This window comes from Apium graveolens, chromosome 1 (assembly GCF_009905375.1).
Source record: "Apium graveolens cultivar Ventura chromosome 1, ASM990537v1, whole genome shotgun sequence".
Classification (NCBI taxonomy): Eukaryota; Viridiplantae; Streptophyta; class Magnoliopsida; order Apiales; family Apiaceae; genus Apium; species Apium graveolens.
This window is the reverse complement of record NC_133647.1, coordinates 10,209,177-10,224,013: the sequence shown is the minus strand read 5'-3', so window position 1 is coordinate 10,224,013 and position 14,837 is coordinate 10,209,177. Positions and strand designations below refer to the sequence as shown.

The 14,837-nt window shown below is 37.3% G+C and overlaps 1 protein-coding gene across 1 annotated transcript; it reads left to right on the top strand.

The window, feature by feature from the left end:
- The first annotated feature begins 13,045 nt into the window (after positions 1 to 13,045).
- LOC141708275 (uncharacterized) lies at positions 13,046 to 14,383 on the top strand. The gene has a single exon (XM_074511843.1). It carries the CDS (start codon positions 13,046 to 13,048, stop codon positions 14,381 to 14,383), a length of 1,338 nt encoding a protein of 445 aa, XP_074367944.1.
- The last annotated feature ends 454 nt before the right edge of the window (positions 14,384 to 14,837 follow it).

The window sequence follows — 14,837 nt, the reverse complement described above, 5'->3', positions numbered from 1 at the left end:
TGATGAGAATGAAACTAGTTCATCAAGCAACCAGGTAATCACTACCGATCTTTCATAGCTTTCTAAAGATGAATGCAATGAAGCTATAAATGATATGTCTTCACTGACATATCACTGACTAAAGAGAACATGAGAATTAAAGAGAATAATGTGTTCTTAAGTGATAGGAATGCTGTGTTAGAGGGTAAGGTGATTGAGATTAAAAAGATTAAAATCAAATGCTTGTCTGTTGAGGATGAACTAGAAGAGTCTGTTAAGAAAGTTGAAATTATTTCTAAACAACTAGAACGTGAGCAAGAGGTAATCAAGGCCTGGAAAACATCTAGGGATGTTAATGCTCAAATTGTCAAAGTTCAAGGAATTGAATCATTCTGTGAGAATGCCTGGAAGAAAAACAAAAAGAAAATGGAAACAGTTGATGGACTGTCAACAGATGTGGAATCAACGGATGATGAAAGTTATCCGTTGGAAGAAAAAGAGCATCCGTTGAAGGCTCATCAGCTGAAATAGGAAAATGATTCTAAAAAGGATAATTTGAAAAATCTCAATAAGAAATTTGGTTCAATTTCCAAGAACTTTGTCAAAGAAGAAGCTAGCACATCCAAAGATGCTAGTAAGGTGAATATAGGACACATGACTTTAGATCAGTTGAAGAATAGGCTTAATTTAGTTGAGGATAAAAATGAAACTAAAAGAAAATACAATAGAACTGAGAAGGTTGGGATTAACAAACATAACAACTACACGCCTGATAAGTATGCTCCTAGAAAAAGTTGTGTGCACTGTAGTAGTGTTAATCATCTATCTGCTAACTGCAAATCTGTTAAGAATGCTCCCATGCCTTTAACTCCTTCCATGCCTAATATGTCTATGTCACCATTGCATGACATGCATGTTCTGTCTCAACAGAATCCTCATGCACATTTTACAAACATGCCATATGTTAATAATCCTTATTTTGCTGCATTTAGTATGCCGCAAATGCCATACAATATGCCTATATGGAATAACATGTTTGCACAATCCATGCCTTATCAAATTCAACCAAATGTACTAAATAATTCTGTGACTAACCCTACACTTCAACCATTTACATCTAAGACCAAGGTTGGCTCAAAGTTACCTAAGTCAAAAGGTGCAGAAAGTGTGAAGTCTAGGAAAAAGACTAACAAGGCTGGACCCAAGGAAACTTGGGTACCAAAATCAACTTGATTTGATTTTGTTATGTGCAGGGAAAAAAAAGGAATCTATGGTACTTGGACAGTGGTTTTTCAAGGCACATGACAAGAAATTCCACCCTGCTCACATAGTTCAAGGAGAGAGCTGGCCCTAGCATAACCTTTGGAGATGACAGCAAAGGGTTTACTATGGGATATGGCCTGATTTCAAAGGAAAATATCATCATTGATGAAGTTGCACTAGTTGATGGTCTCAAACATAATCTATTGAGCATCAGTCAACTATGTGACAGAGGGAATACTGTTTCCTTCAATTCTGAAGCATGTATTGTTACCAGCAAGAAGGACAACAAAGTGGTTCTAACTGGAGTTAGAAAAGGGAATGTGTACTTGGCTGACTTCAACTCTACAGATGCAGAATCAATCACTTGCCTTTTTAGCAAAGCAAGTCAAGATGAAAGTTGGTTATGGCACAAGAAGTTGTCCCATCTGAATTTCAAGAAAATGAATGATCTAGTCAAAAAGGACTTAGTTAGAGGAATGCCACTAGTGGAATTCTCAAGGGATGGACTGTGTGATGCTTGTCAGATTGGAAAGCAAAAGAGAGCATCATTCAGTAAGAAGCTTGAATTAGTAATTGATGAACCATTACAACTGCTACACATGGATCTTTTTGGACCAGTCAATGTATTGTCAATTTCAAGGAAAAGATATTGCCTAGTGATTGTAGATGACTTCTCAAAGTTTTCATGGACTTATTTTCTTGGTTCAAAGGATGAAGCTAGTGAAATCATTATCAATCATATCAAGCAAGTCAACAATCATCCAGATTTCAAAGTAAGGAATATCAGGAGTGACAATGGAACTGAGTTCAAGAATTCTACCATGAGGTTGTTCTGTGAAGAAAATGGGATCATGCATGAGTTCTCAGCTCCAAGGACTCCATAACAAAATGGTGTGGTGGAGAGGAAGAATAGATCACTAATTGAAGCTGCAAGAACAATGCTTGAAGAGTCAAAACTCCCAACATATTTTTGGGTTGAGGCTGTTAACTGTGCATGTTACACTCAGAATATTTCTCTAATTAATCAAGCAAAAGGCATGACTCCCTATCAATTATTCAAGAGAAGAAAACCAACTTTAAATTTTCTTCATGTCTTTGGTTGCAAATGCTACATTTTGAGGAATCAACCTGACCACAAAGGCAAGTTTGATGCAAAGGCTGATGAAGGGATATTTGTTGGTTATTCTGCTGGAAAATCATATAGGGTCTACAATCTAAGAACCAACATTGTTATGGAATATGTGCATGTTGTGTTTGACGATAAAAAGATTGATGGACTAACAGATGAGGGTCACCATGAAGGACTCAAATTTGATAACATTGAGATATATTATGATGACAGTGAAGATGAGAATGATGGAGAAGACACTTCAAAAAGGACTCAAAATTTGCCTTTGGATAATGCACAAAATGCTGCATCAGTTGACAGAAGTCATAACTCAGCATCCGTTAAAAGAAGTAATGCAGCATCCGTTGACAGAAGTAATGTAGCATCCATTGAAAGACAAAATGCATTATCCGTTGAAGTACATAATGGAGCATCCGTTGATCATAGTTCATCAACGGATAATCAAATTAGATCATCAGTTGATAGAACTCCTAGTTCCCTGTAAAGGACCAACAACTCAGGGGGAGTCTCAACTAATCAACACTTTATCTCACATCATGACAATACTGAGGCCACCTCATCTAAAGCTAATCTACCATCTCAAAGGAAATGGACCAAGAGTCATCCCTTTGAATTGATCATTGGTGATGCAACATCTGAAGTGCAAACAAGAAGGGCTACTGAAGATGAATGTCTATACAGTAGCTTTCTATCACAGGAGGAACCTAAGAGAGTGGAAGAAGCTCTATTGGATCCAGATTGGATTTTAGCAATGCAAGAGGAGCTAAACCAATTTGATAGGAACAAAGTATGGAAGCTGGTACCCAATCCAAAGAACAAGAGTTCTACTGACATAAAATGGGTGTTCAGAAACAAGATGGATGAAAATGACATCGTTATAAGGAATAAAGCTGGATTGGTTGCCAAGGGCTACTCTCAATAAAAGGGAATAGATTTTGATGAGACATTTGCTCATGTTGCAAGAATTGAAGCCATCAGAATTTTTCTAGCCTATGCAGCCCATGCCAATTTCAAAGTCTATCAAATGGATGTCAAGAGTGCGTTTCTGAATGGAGAATTGGAGGAAGAAGTCTATGTGAGTCAACCTCCAGGGTTTGAAGATCCAAATTTTCCAGACCATGTGTATTATCTGTTGAAAGCACTCTATGGACTAAAGCAAGCACCTAGAGCCTGGTATGAGACTTTGTCAAAATTTCTTCTAGATAATCACTTCACAAGAGGTACTGTTGACAAAACTTTTTTCTTTAGAAATGTTAATGGCTCTACAATACTTGTTCAAATTTATGTAGATGATATTATATTTGGTTCTACAGATGATAAACTTTGTAAAAAGTTTGCTAAATTGATGCAAGATAAATATGAAATGAGCATGATGGGAGAACTAACTTATTTTATTGGTTTACAAGTTAAACAAGTTAGTGGTGGAATTTTCATTAGTCAAACTAAATATATTTATGATCTTTTAAAGAAGTTTGATTTAATGGAATGTTCATCTGCAAAAACTCCCATGGTCACTGCCACTAAGCTTGAATTAAACAAGGCTGAAAAGTCTGTGGACATTACAAGCTATAGAGGCATGGTTGGTTCACTTCTATATTTAACTGCTAGTAGACCTGATATAATGTTTGCTACATGTCTTTGTGCTAGATTTCAAGCTGATCCTAGAGAATCTCACTTAGTTGATATTAAGAGAATTTTCAGATATCTCAAAGGGACACCAAATCTAGGAATTTGGTACCCTAGAGAGTCTGGTTTTGATCTAATTGGATACTCAGATGCAGATTATGTAGGTTGCAAAATAGACAGGAAAAGTACAACTGGCACCTGTCAATTTCTAGGGAATAAGCTTGTGTCATGGTTCAGTAAGAAACAAAATTCTGTTTCTACATCAACAGCAGAGGCTGAGTACATTGCTGCTGGTAGTTACCGTATACAGATATTATGGATGAGGAATCAACTATTTAACTATGGGTTAAATGTTGACAAATTTCCAATATTCTGTGACAACACAAGTGCTATTGCCATTACTGAAAATCCAGTGCAACATTCAAGAACCAAGCACATTGACATTAAATACCACTTCATAAGGGAACATGTGATGAATGGTAGAGTGGAACTTTATTTTGTTCCAAGTGAAAAATAAATTGTAGACATATTTACCAAGCCACTTGATGAATCAACATTCACAAGGTTGGTAAGTGAGCTAGGTATGCTTAATTATTCTTAAATTTATGTCCAAATTGTAATTTGTCATGCAGCCTGAAATGAATTTGTTGCAAGAGCAAAGTTGGCTTTAAGTAAAGTTTATTCTATCAATGGATATTCCCTATCCGTTGAAAGCCAAAGTTGTTCTATCAACGGATGTCCATTATCCGTTGAAAGATAAATACATTTCTGGAAATTTTATCCTTCGACGGATAAAATTGTGTTACTCTTCAACGGATGACAGTTTACCTTATCCGTTGAAGTGTCACATCAGTCGATTCAAGTGAATCACAGCCGTTGATTCTATTCTCTTATCCGTTGATACATGTATACAGCTGTATGTATATGTATTAATGGGTAGTTTTTAGAATACCTACAGTTTTTCTTTAATTCTTAAACGGCTGTAATTTACCCAAAAAATTGTTTAATCATTTTCTTTATGTTTTAATTTGAGAAAGTATAAAACCCCCTTTGATTTCTTATTTTCACTTTACGCTTTCTTGAATTTTCAAAAACTTTTACTCTCCTTCTCTCCTAAAACTCTCAATTTTTCTCTACAACTTCATACCCAAAAAAATGGCACCAGTAGTAAAGGTGATGTCCCAATCCGGGTTTGTCTATGAGAAGACAATTTTGTAGCATTGGTAGAAAAGAATGAAGCTCACTCTGACTACCACAAGATGATGGACTTCATCAAGAACTGTAAACTGAGCTATGCAATGCTGGAGGCCCCAACAATATACTGTGAGGTAGTTGAGGAGATATGGACAACTGATGAGTTCAACTCCACTGATATGATCATCTCCTTCTCTCTCAAAGGTAAGGACTACTGTATTAACTCTGATGATATACAGTCTTGCTTTAAATTACCTGAAAATAATGTCATAACACCACACACTGATAGTGATGTATCTAGCATGTTAGATTCCATAGGCTATTCCCTTGATTCCACTAGTTTAGGTAGTATTAAGAGAAAAGGCCTTAGGAAGGAGTGAAGTTTTCTCAGTGATGCCTTTATCAGTGATGCTAGAATTTGGTACCAGATTAGGTAACAAGGCTAATAGAGCTCAAAACATCTATTATGCTAGATTCTTTATGTTATTGGCTAACCATATTGCTGAAGGTATGGTAATCAATAATGAGAGTAATAAGCTCAAAAGCTGGGTACAAGAGAAGAGGGTCCTTGCAGACCTTCTAAGGATCAACCTCAACAGTAAGGTGCCATTGGTATACTTACGAATAATGGATGCACCTCAGATAAGTGAGGTAAATACTTCTTCAACTCTACTACTTCCAACCCTTCCATTTCTTTATCTTCAAGTGTGGCCATGGGATCTGTGTCAATGCCCCCAACAGATTCCTACTAAGGCCACCAAACCCAAAATTTCCAAATCCAAGTCAAAGAAAGTCACCTCTGTTGTCTTTCAAAAGACAACAGTTGTAACAACTACTATAAACCCTGAGGGGAGTGAACAGGGTGTTAGTGGTGAGGGAAGGGGTGAACATAAAGAAAACCCCAGAATAAGGTAGGAGAGGTTAGTGTTACCCAAACTAGCCAAGCCCCATTCTCTCAAAAGATTATGGTGGTTGAAAAGGATTCAGACTCATACCTAGTTGTACCCTCCCAAAAGGGTGTAGCTATTGAAAATAGTCCCCAACTAGGGACGCAAAACAAAAGGGGGAGGGACACTGAAGCCAAACACTCACCCATAAAAGCCTTCACAAGGAGAAAGAGGGCCAAAACCCTAGATTCATCACTGGGTGCACACACTGCACATATACAATCACTTGTATCTATGCCTTCCCAAATTCAGTTTGATGTGGCTCCAACAAATATGGAGTCACAGCCCCATTCTCTCACAATCGATACACATCAAACACAAAGTTCTCCATCACCTTCTCTGGATGTGGACATGATTTTCACATCACTTCCTGATTCTCCCTCTTTACAACTCAGGGAGGAGCCCCACTCAAGTACTGGTGATCATCATCTTTTAGATGATTTGTTGGATCACCAACCAATTCTTTCAGACTTAATTGAAGAATCCGTGTCACTCAATTTAAAATCAATCCACACAGATTCAACAATTATGTCACTTTCAATTTCTACTTCTTTTCCTTCTTCAACGGATATCCCTCATCTGTTGACAAGTGGTTGTTCTTCAACGGATAAGCTTAACAGCAGTTATCCGTTGATGACATCAATTTCAACTTCAACAGATATTCCTTATCTGTTGATAGTCTCTACACAAACAACTGAATTAATTCCAAGTGTAGAAGACATGGTAACTGTACAATCACTTCTAGGGCTGAGGGAAGGGAGTGAAAACTTGAGTGAGAGGCTGGGTTGCTCCCAGGAAAAAGGAGAGCTTGAGAGTCTAAACATGCATGATATTTCTTCCAGCGTGGAAAAAGAGAGTGAGAGGAGTGCTACCTTAGATGGTGAAGGTGAGGGTGTGAGGGGAGTGAGCCAGGGGGAGCCCCTGATGCAAGAAAAGAGAGAAAATGAGAGAAAGGCAGGTACAGGAGAAATAAGGGTGGATCCAGCCATTTCTAGTGAGTCAATGATTGTGGATGATGCTGAAAAGAAAAGACAATTTCAGCAACATTACAAAGCTGAAATTGATAATATTTCCTTGGATGCTGACACTTTTACTCATCCTATGTCAGCCTATCAACTGTTGGCTGCCCAGGGCAATGAGGAGGCAGAAAGGACTCTACATCTAGTACACACTTCAGAGTCTCTACAAAGGGATAAAACTGCTATCAACATGATGCCTTCTGTAGCTGGAGAGCCATCTGAAGAATTTGGAGTAAATTCTGATGATGATGACTCTGGTTCTTTTGATGGGAGCATGAGCTTAGAGGGAGAAGAAGGCCTAAGCTCTATTCCAGGGTTACCAGAATGGGCATTGGCCAAGGAGTCCACACCAGGGCACTTAAATGTCCCCTTGGTCAAACAAGCCATGGCTATCCAAAAGGCCATTCTGGAAACTACAAATGCTGACACCAAGGCAATTCTGCAGGCCCACTTAGACTCTCTACACCTGATGAAGCTACAACAATTAAGAAAGGGTCTAAGTGTGAATGAACTCAAAAAGGATATAGCTGATTTGAAGTCCTACACAACACTGAAGCTGGATGCAATTATGCCATTTGGTACTATGCAGGAGCTTTTGCTGAGACTGAGAAAAGAATCAGATGCTGAAAAGAAGATGGCCAAATTGGAGCAAAGAGTTCAAGTTATTGAAGACTCTATGGTGACCATTCTTTAGAATCAACAGTCTCAGACAAGTCTTCTCATGCAACTGGCTCAAGCACAGGGCTTGACCCCTCTCCTTGATGATAATAAAAGGGGGAGAATAAAGGGGAAGGGGAGCAATCTACACAAATTCAAATATCAAAAGTGCTAGTTCCTGCCATCACTCTTCTCCAACACTTCAAATCAAAGGAAAGCTTGATGGAATTGATCTAATCCAGATAGCAACAGCTAAGATGAAGGTGAAAGAGCAAATGAGGAGAATTGATGAAATGATGCAACAAGTGTTTGGCTCTACGACTACAAAATCTATATCTGTGAAACATAGCACAAAAGTTGAGCCAATAATTATGGAGCAAAAGCCAGTAAGGAGGAATAATTTTGGAGAAACTTCTACAAGGAACCTGAAGCCCATGGTACTCAAGCCAACCACTAGATTCAATAAGGCCTCTACAAATAACCCTCTAACTCCTGCTCAGCTAAAAGAAGTGGATTTTCCTCTTCCAAAGCCTGATGAAGACAAAGTTATGGGTGGTGATATTATAAAGCACAAAGAGACCAGGGATGTAGTGGAAAGAATGAATATGGCTATCATCTATAGAGAGGGAAAGAGTATCTGTGTGATTCAAGGATATCCCAAATTCTCAATAGCCAAGAGGGAAGAGATCATGAGGTTAAAGGAAGAAGCTAAAAAGTTGGAGGCTGACAAAAGTGCACAAGCACAGCCTGAAAAACAGCTAAAGTCAAACCAACTTGAAGAAGAGAAGAAAGAGATTGAAGACAAGAGTGAAGAAAACAAGGCTGAAAATAAAAATGTGGATATGGGGAATATGGTTGGTGAAAGTGTGGAGGAAAAGAGTGAGGAAAGAAAGAAATGACAGAAGGGTCACAGAAAGAAGGCTAGGGCAAAAAAGAAGAGTGAAGATAACACTGAAGAAATCCAATCAAAATCTAAACCACTACCTTCCTTTCCTGAACCTTTTGTTGCTGATCCTAGTATCAATATCCATGGTGAACCAATCATTTGCTAAAGAGGAACCTATTGATTGGGACACCATCAAATTGCCTACCTTCTTAACCACTCCTCTACCACCAAAGAAACAGAAAAGACAAATCAGAAAATCCATACCTCCCATAACCTCAAAGAAATTAACTCAGAAACAAAAGCCTAATCCTAAGCCAAAAATCTCAAAGGATGATTATGTTCACATTTGTGACATAAAAGAATTTTCAGATATTGAACTCTACCTGGATGAGCTGGAGGAAGTAAGGGGAATATGTGCCTATAGACAGCCACCAGAAAGGCTAGTGTTCAAATATAAAGGAAGTGTGGAAAGGACTTGGCCTCTTCAAAGAATTCTAAATGAGGGCTACTCTACCTTGATTAAAGTTCACTCAGCTATAAAAAGGGACACTGGTTTTACCAGAGCTGCCAAGACTGAGGTTCTCAACAAGATTGCCAGCATAAGGAAGACTTGGAGAGTGTCAAATTCCTTGCCTAGAACATTACTCATCCCAGAGCATGGAATTATAATTCATAAATCACCTCATTGGTTGATGGAGTTCAGAGACAATAAAGGAGTCAGAAGATTTTTCAGACTTGAAGATCAGCTTAAGATTGCCAGTAATGAAACTCTCAAAGACATGCAATCTATGTTGGATATCAGTGATGAAGATGAAGCTGAATTCTACAGACAACTCCAACTCCAAGTAGAGGAAAATGACAGGAGGCTAGGGAAGAAAATAAGGGAACAAAGGAAAAGAAGATGATTTGCTCAGGCTAGAGGAGCACCCTTGGAAACACTGTAAATCTTCAACTCTATCTCAGTACATACACTTTTGTAGCACTTTTGAATTTCTACATAGTTTTAATTCATACATTTGTTAAGTGTTTTGTTATCATCAAGTTAACCCTGAATTTATGCCTACAATTCTAGTAGACATAAATAGGGGGAGATTGTTCGGAATATATGTGTATTAGTTCGATGATAAGTTAAACAAAATACTTAAGTAGAAAACTAGTGTTTGTAGCCTGAACGGATAAGACCACTTTAACTATCCGTTGATGGAGTAGCTTTACTTAGAAATAAGTTCAGTATTGTAGCACATTCCAGTCTTTGTATTTAAGCCATAATTCTTAGAAGTTGTAGGAAATTATAAGTCATGTTTACTACTAGTGGATATGCAAATAGGAGGGGTAATTGTAAATATTTCACACCTTGTAATTTTTTATAAGTGAAGTAGTATCAACTGATAAATTAAAGGCTTTCAACGGATCAAAAACAAAGCTTCAACGGATGTCTCTAAAGCTTCAACGAATAACATCCATCAACGGATGAGTGCTTCAACGGATAAACTTCAACTGCTAAAGCATCAACTGATATCACTAAAGTATCAACAGATAGGTACATCAACGGGTAAGAGCATCAACGGATAAAGCCATCAACGGATGAAAACTTCAATGAATGCTCAGTTCCATAGCAGTTGATAGTGCCAATTCATAAGCTGATAGAGGCACATGGGTTGACAGACAATTGGACTATGGTAGCCTCTTGGAGGAAACAAAGAAAGAGAAGCATTTCCATTCTGGTGCAAACAAGGAAGTATTCAAAGATTCACAATTTACCTTGGATTACATTGGATAGAGAAATGAAGAAAAAACATGTGAAGACCAATTTTATAATTATATTTATTTTTGTCTTCACTTGTAAACTTGGTGGAATATAAACCAAGTTGCAGCTAGTAATTAGAGGTGAATTTTCCAGAGTTATTTAGAAGAACTCAGAGATAAAATCATCTAGTTTGTACTAGGAAGCAACTGTGTACAATTCTTTGTATCACAGATTTTCTGAAATATACATCTCTGGTGGAATAACAATCCACCAAAAAAGTTTTTAAAACTTGTGTGTTCTTTACATTTGTGTTCTTGAATATACACATGTCTGCACCTGCACAAAGCAATTCAAACATATTTGTTCTTCATACACTTAGCTTTTACAAACTGCTCAAAACTTGAAAAAGTTTGGAGATTTACATTCAACCCCCCTTCTGTAAATCTCATTGTTAGTTCCTTGAGAAATAACATCTATGATCTTGATTCTCCTAGTAGACTTGATAGCTGCCTTGCTCTCTAGGTAAGTAAAGTAATTCTTTCAATTATATATACTTATATTATGTTATCCCGACTCTTCAATTTTCTCAAGTACCCGTGTTAGATACTCGACACTCGGACATAGTGATTGTAATAACCACTTGATCACTGCTCTTCTCTATCACACATTTCAATCATTTCTTCTTTGCACCCAAAACCATGATTATCTTTTATCAAATGTTTCTCTGCTCTGATGATGCAATTGCAGGAAGTCAGGAACTTACTATATGTGAGGCTATCAGATGGTACTTGTATGTTGGACCTTGTTGCAACTTTTCTTGGTTTACTTTTTTTTTGTAACATTAGTTTTCCTTTACTATTGCAACCCATACATACCAATCACATGTAATACCATAATCTTGCATCACATTGGTATTCACATTACAATCTGAGGATGCTTCTTTTACATCTAGTATTTCAGGAACCTAAGCCATGCTATGATGCATTTCCTAGAAGAACAAGAAACTTTTCGGGTATACTAGTAATAAGAATCACGAGGAACGTGGTTTAACTTTATACCCCTTCATGGGAATTTGAATTTTTTTCTCTTGCCCATCCGTCTGTCCTAAGTTTAGCTGTAGTGCAAAGAAACAATGGTTTCTGTCGAAAGACCATCAAACTCTGTTATTTGAAAGTTTAAACGTCTATATGTCTTGGCATTGTATTTATGTAATTGTGTTTGTGAACTCACTTTTTTCACATTCCTACCTACAAATCTGGTATTTTATAACATGAAATGGCAATGAAAAACCTTCATTTGTAAGGTTTGAAGACATGTAATGATGGCGAAAGTCATGTATTAGTAGTAAAAATAAGACAATGGTGGTGAAAGTCATGTATTAGTAATCCTAAGACATGATGTTTCTTCTTTATTTTTTCGCATGGAGTAGAGTTATGTCGTGTTATGTATTGCTATTCAGAGAATTTGTTATGGATGCTTTATTTTTCGCATGTAGTAGACATATGTTGTGTTACCTATTGTCATTCTGCGAGCTTGTTTGGAATTCTTTTTACTCTTTAGTTTTTATTTTTACCTGCTGGTTATTTTTCAGGTTTCCCTTATTTATATTGGTTTGTTTGCTGATTTTTCTATAATTTCACTTTTCACTAGTGCCAATATCAATGGGTCAATATTATTTATCTAGTCAATTTTATGTTCTTGATAAAACAAAAATTGTGAAACACACAGGGTTTGCAGAAACTTGATACAAATAACCAACGCTTAATTTTAGTACTTCGTTCCAATTTATCTATCTTGTTTGACTTTTGATTGTCAAATTGACTCAACTTTGACCATAAATAAAAACTTATTCTTTCATTATTTTCAAAAACTAGAAAATACATATTAAAGTACATTAAACATACTTTCTAATGATATAATTTCTATAAATATTTTTAAAAAATTCACTTTGTGAAATTTTCAGTCAAAGTTGGGTCAATTTGACCGAAAAAAGTTAAACAAGAAAGATAAATTGGGACGGGTGCGTACATTGTTCATAGTTGACTAGTTGTTACAGGACAAATTTAGACAGCATTTTCGAGAAAGGTATATTGTCGAAAAATATATGCTATTGAAGGAGAAGAAGGCATACAGTCCCATGCAGCACCCTAAAACCAAGTTATTTCACCAAGTTTGCTAGAATAAAGCAGGAATAGTTTTCACATTGTTACTGTAGTGTACTATTCTCTTTTGTCTTATTTAGTATGTTAAGAATGACAAGTGTAACGGTCCTAAGAGTACTTCTCTGAATCATTTAATAGTTTGTTATGGATATATGGACTGTAGTGGATAAAAGAACAAGCATGTAGTGTAACAAACTCATATGTGAGATTGCAGTAATTTGAATCAAACAGTTTGCTTTCCCATATCCTATCTTTCTTTTCTGCACAGTTTCATATGCTTAATATCAAATGTTTACATGGTATCAAAGCCGTATATGTTAGCTTGAGAGTAGAATAAAGTAAATAGAGAGAGTATACAATTTTTAAATCGCTAGTCGTTTATTTATTCTTGATCTGTCACTCTAGGTGTTTATTCTAGGAGTTTGTTTTTAGATCTATGGCGTCTAGCAGTACTAGTAGTAGGCTCTCCTACTCAGATTTGCAAAATCCCTTGTTCTTGCACCCCTCTGATAGCCCACTATCGATTAGTGTGTCAAAACTTCAGGGAGCTGTTGATTATAGAGCATGGAAAAGACTGTTCGAGATTCAAGTCTCAGCAAAAAGGAAGCTTGGTTTTGTGGACGGTTCAGTCACTCGCAGCACTATAGACACGAATGAGGCAGCTCAATGGGACACTGTTAACAGTATGGTAATCTCCTGGATCCATAATAACGTGTCTGATACTATTAAATCCTCTATTTTATTTATCAGTACTGCTAGTGAAATCTGGTCTCAACTTGCCAAACGATTTTCCTTAACAAATGGTTCTCACAAATACAAGCTTAGTCGAGATCTCTTTAATTTAAACCAAAATTGTGCCAAAGTTCATGAGTATTTCACAAGTTTGAGCTCTCTCTGGGAAGAGCTTGAGTCCATGAATGGGTTACCAACAGTTGATATCATGACACCAGATGTTACTAAGTTACTAATGGCCATACAAACCATGAAAGAGGAAGCCAAGTTATTCCAATTTCTTAACGGTCTTGATGATTTGTACGGTGCTCAAAGGAGTCAGCTGCTTATGATGTCACCTTTGCCTTCTGTTGAAATGGCATGTGCTGCTGTGCAGCAAGAGGAGTCACAAAGGGAAGTCTTAAATCAGTCCATTGTGAGCGAAACTGATGTGTCTGCTATGTACAACAAGGGGAGCACTGAAAAGGTGATGATTTGTGTGGCATGTGGTCTAAAAGGTCATACTAGAGAGCGATGCTGGACTGTGGCGGGGTACCCCAAGTGGCATCACAAGTATCGAAAACCAGGGCAAAAGTTTGTCTCAAACAATGCAGGTGTTACCAAGATGGCTAACAATGCACAAGGCACTGTGAACAGTTCTGAGGAAGTGACAATGACTGCTCACCAACTTGAGCAGCTATTGAAATTGTTGCCCAAAGATAGCTATAAACATAATAACTCTGATGAGGAGCTCGAGTATGTTTTTTCAGGAATGGTGAATGCACAGAAAGGCAAAGCAAAGGAGGTGACAGTGACAAAACAAGGGGAATGGATTGTTGACTCAGGTGCATCAGACCATATGACATGTTCACTGGATAATTTAGTCAACGTGAAGGTAGCACCCTCTACTTTCACTATAAAATTACCCACTGGAGCTACAGCCTCTATAAGTCACATTGGGGATGTCATTCTTCCAAATGGTCTAAAGCTGCTAGATATCCTGTATGTTCCCTTGTTTACTCACAATCTGTTGTCAATTCACAAATTGGCCAAGGATGCATAATGTGATGTGTTGTTTCAGCCAAGTCAATGTATGGTTATTAACTCGAAAACAAAGTAGGTGATAGCAAAATGAGTTCTTAAAGAAGGCCTGTATTATCTGCAGTGCAAAATAGAGCCTTTAGAGGTATGTATGAGTGTAGCTGCAGACACTAGCTCTGTAAACAAATTCAGTCTTTCGCATCAAAGACTAGGGCATGCTTCTTTGTCCAAGATGAAGCATATTGACTGGATAAAACCTTTTCTGAACAATCAAACCCAAGTGTGCCTTACTTGTCCAATGGCAAAGCTGACAAATCAACCATTTTCGGTTAGCACTTCTCGGGCAGCTGCAGCATTTTCTCTTGTTCATATCGATGTTTGGGGACCGTATAAAGTTCTCACATGAGGTAAATTTCGATTCTTCCTCACCATTGTTGATGACTATAGCAGAGTGACTTGGATCTACTTGTTAACTA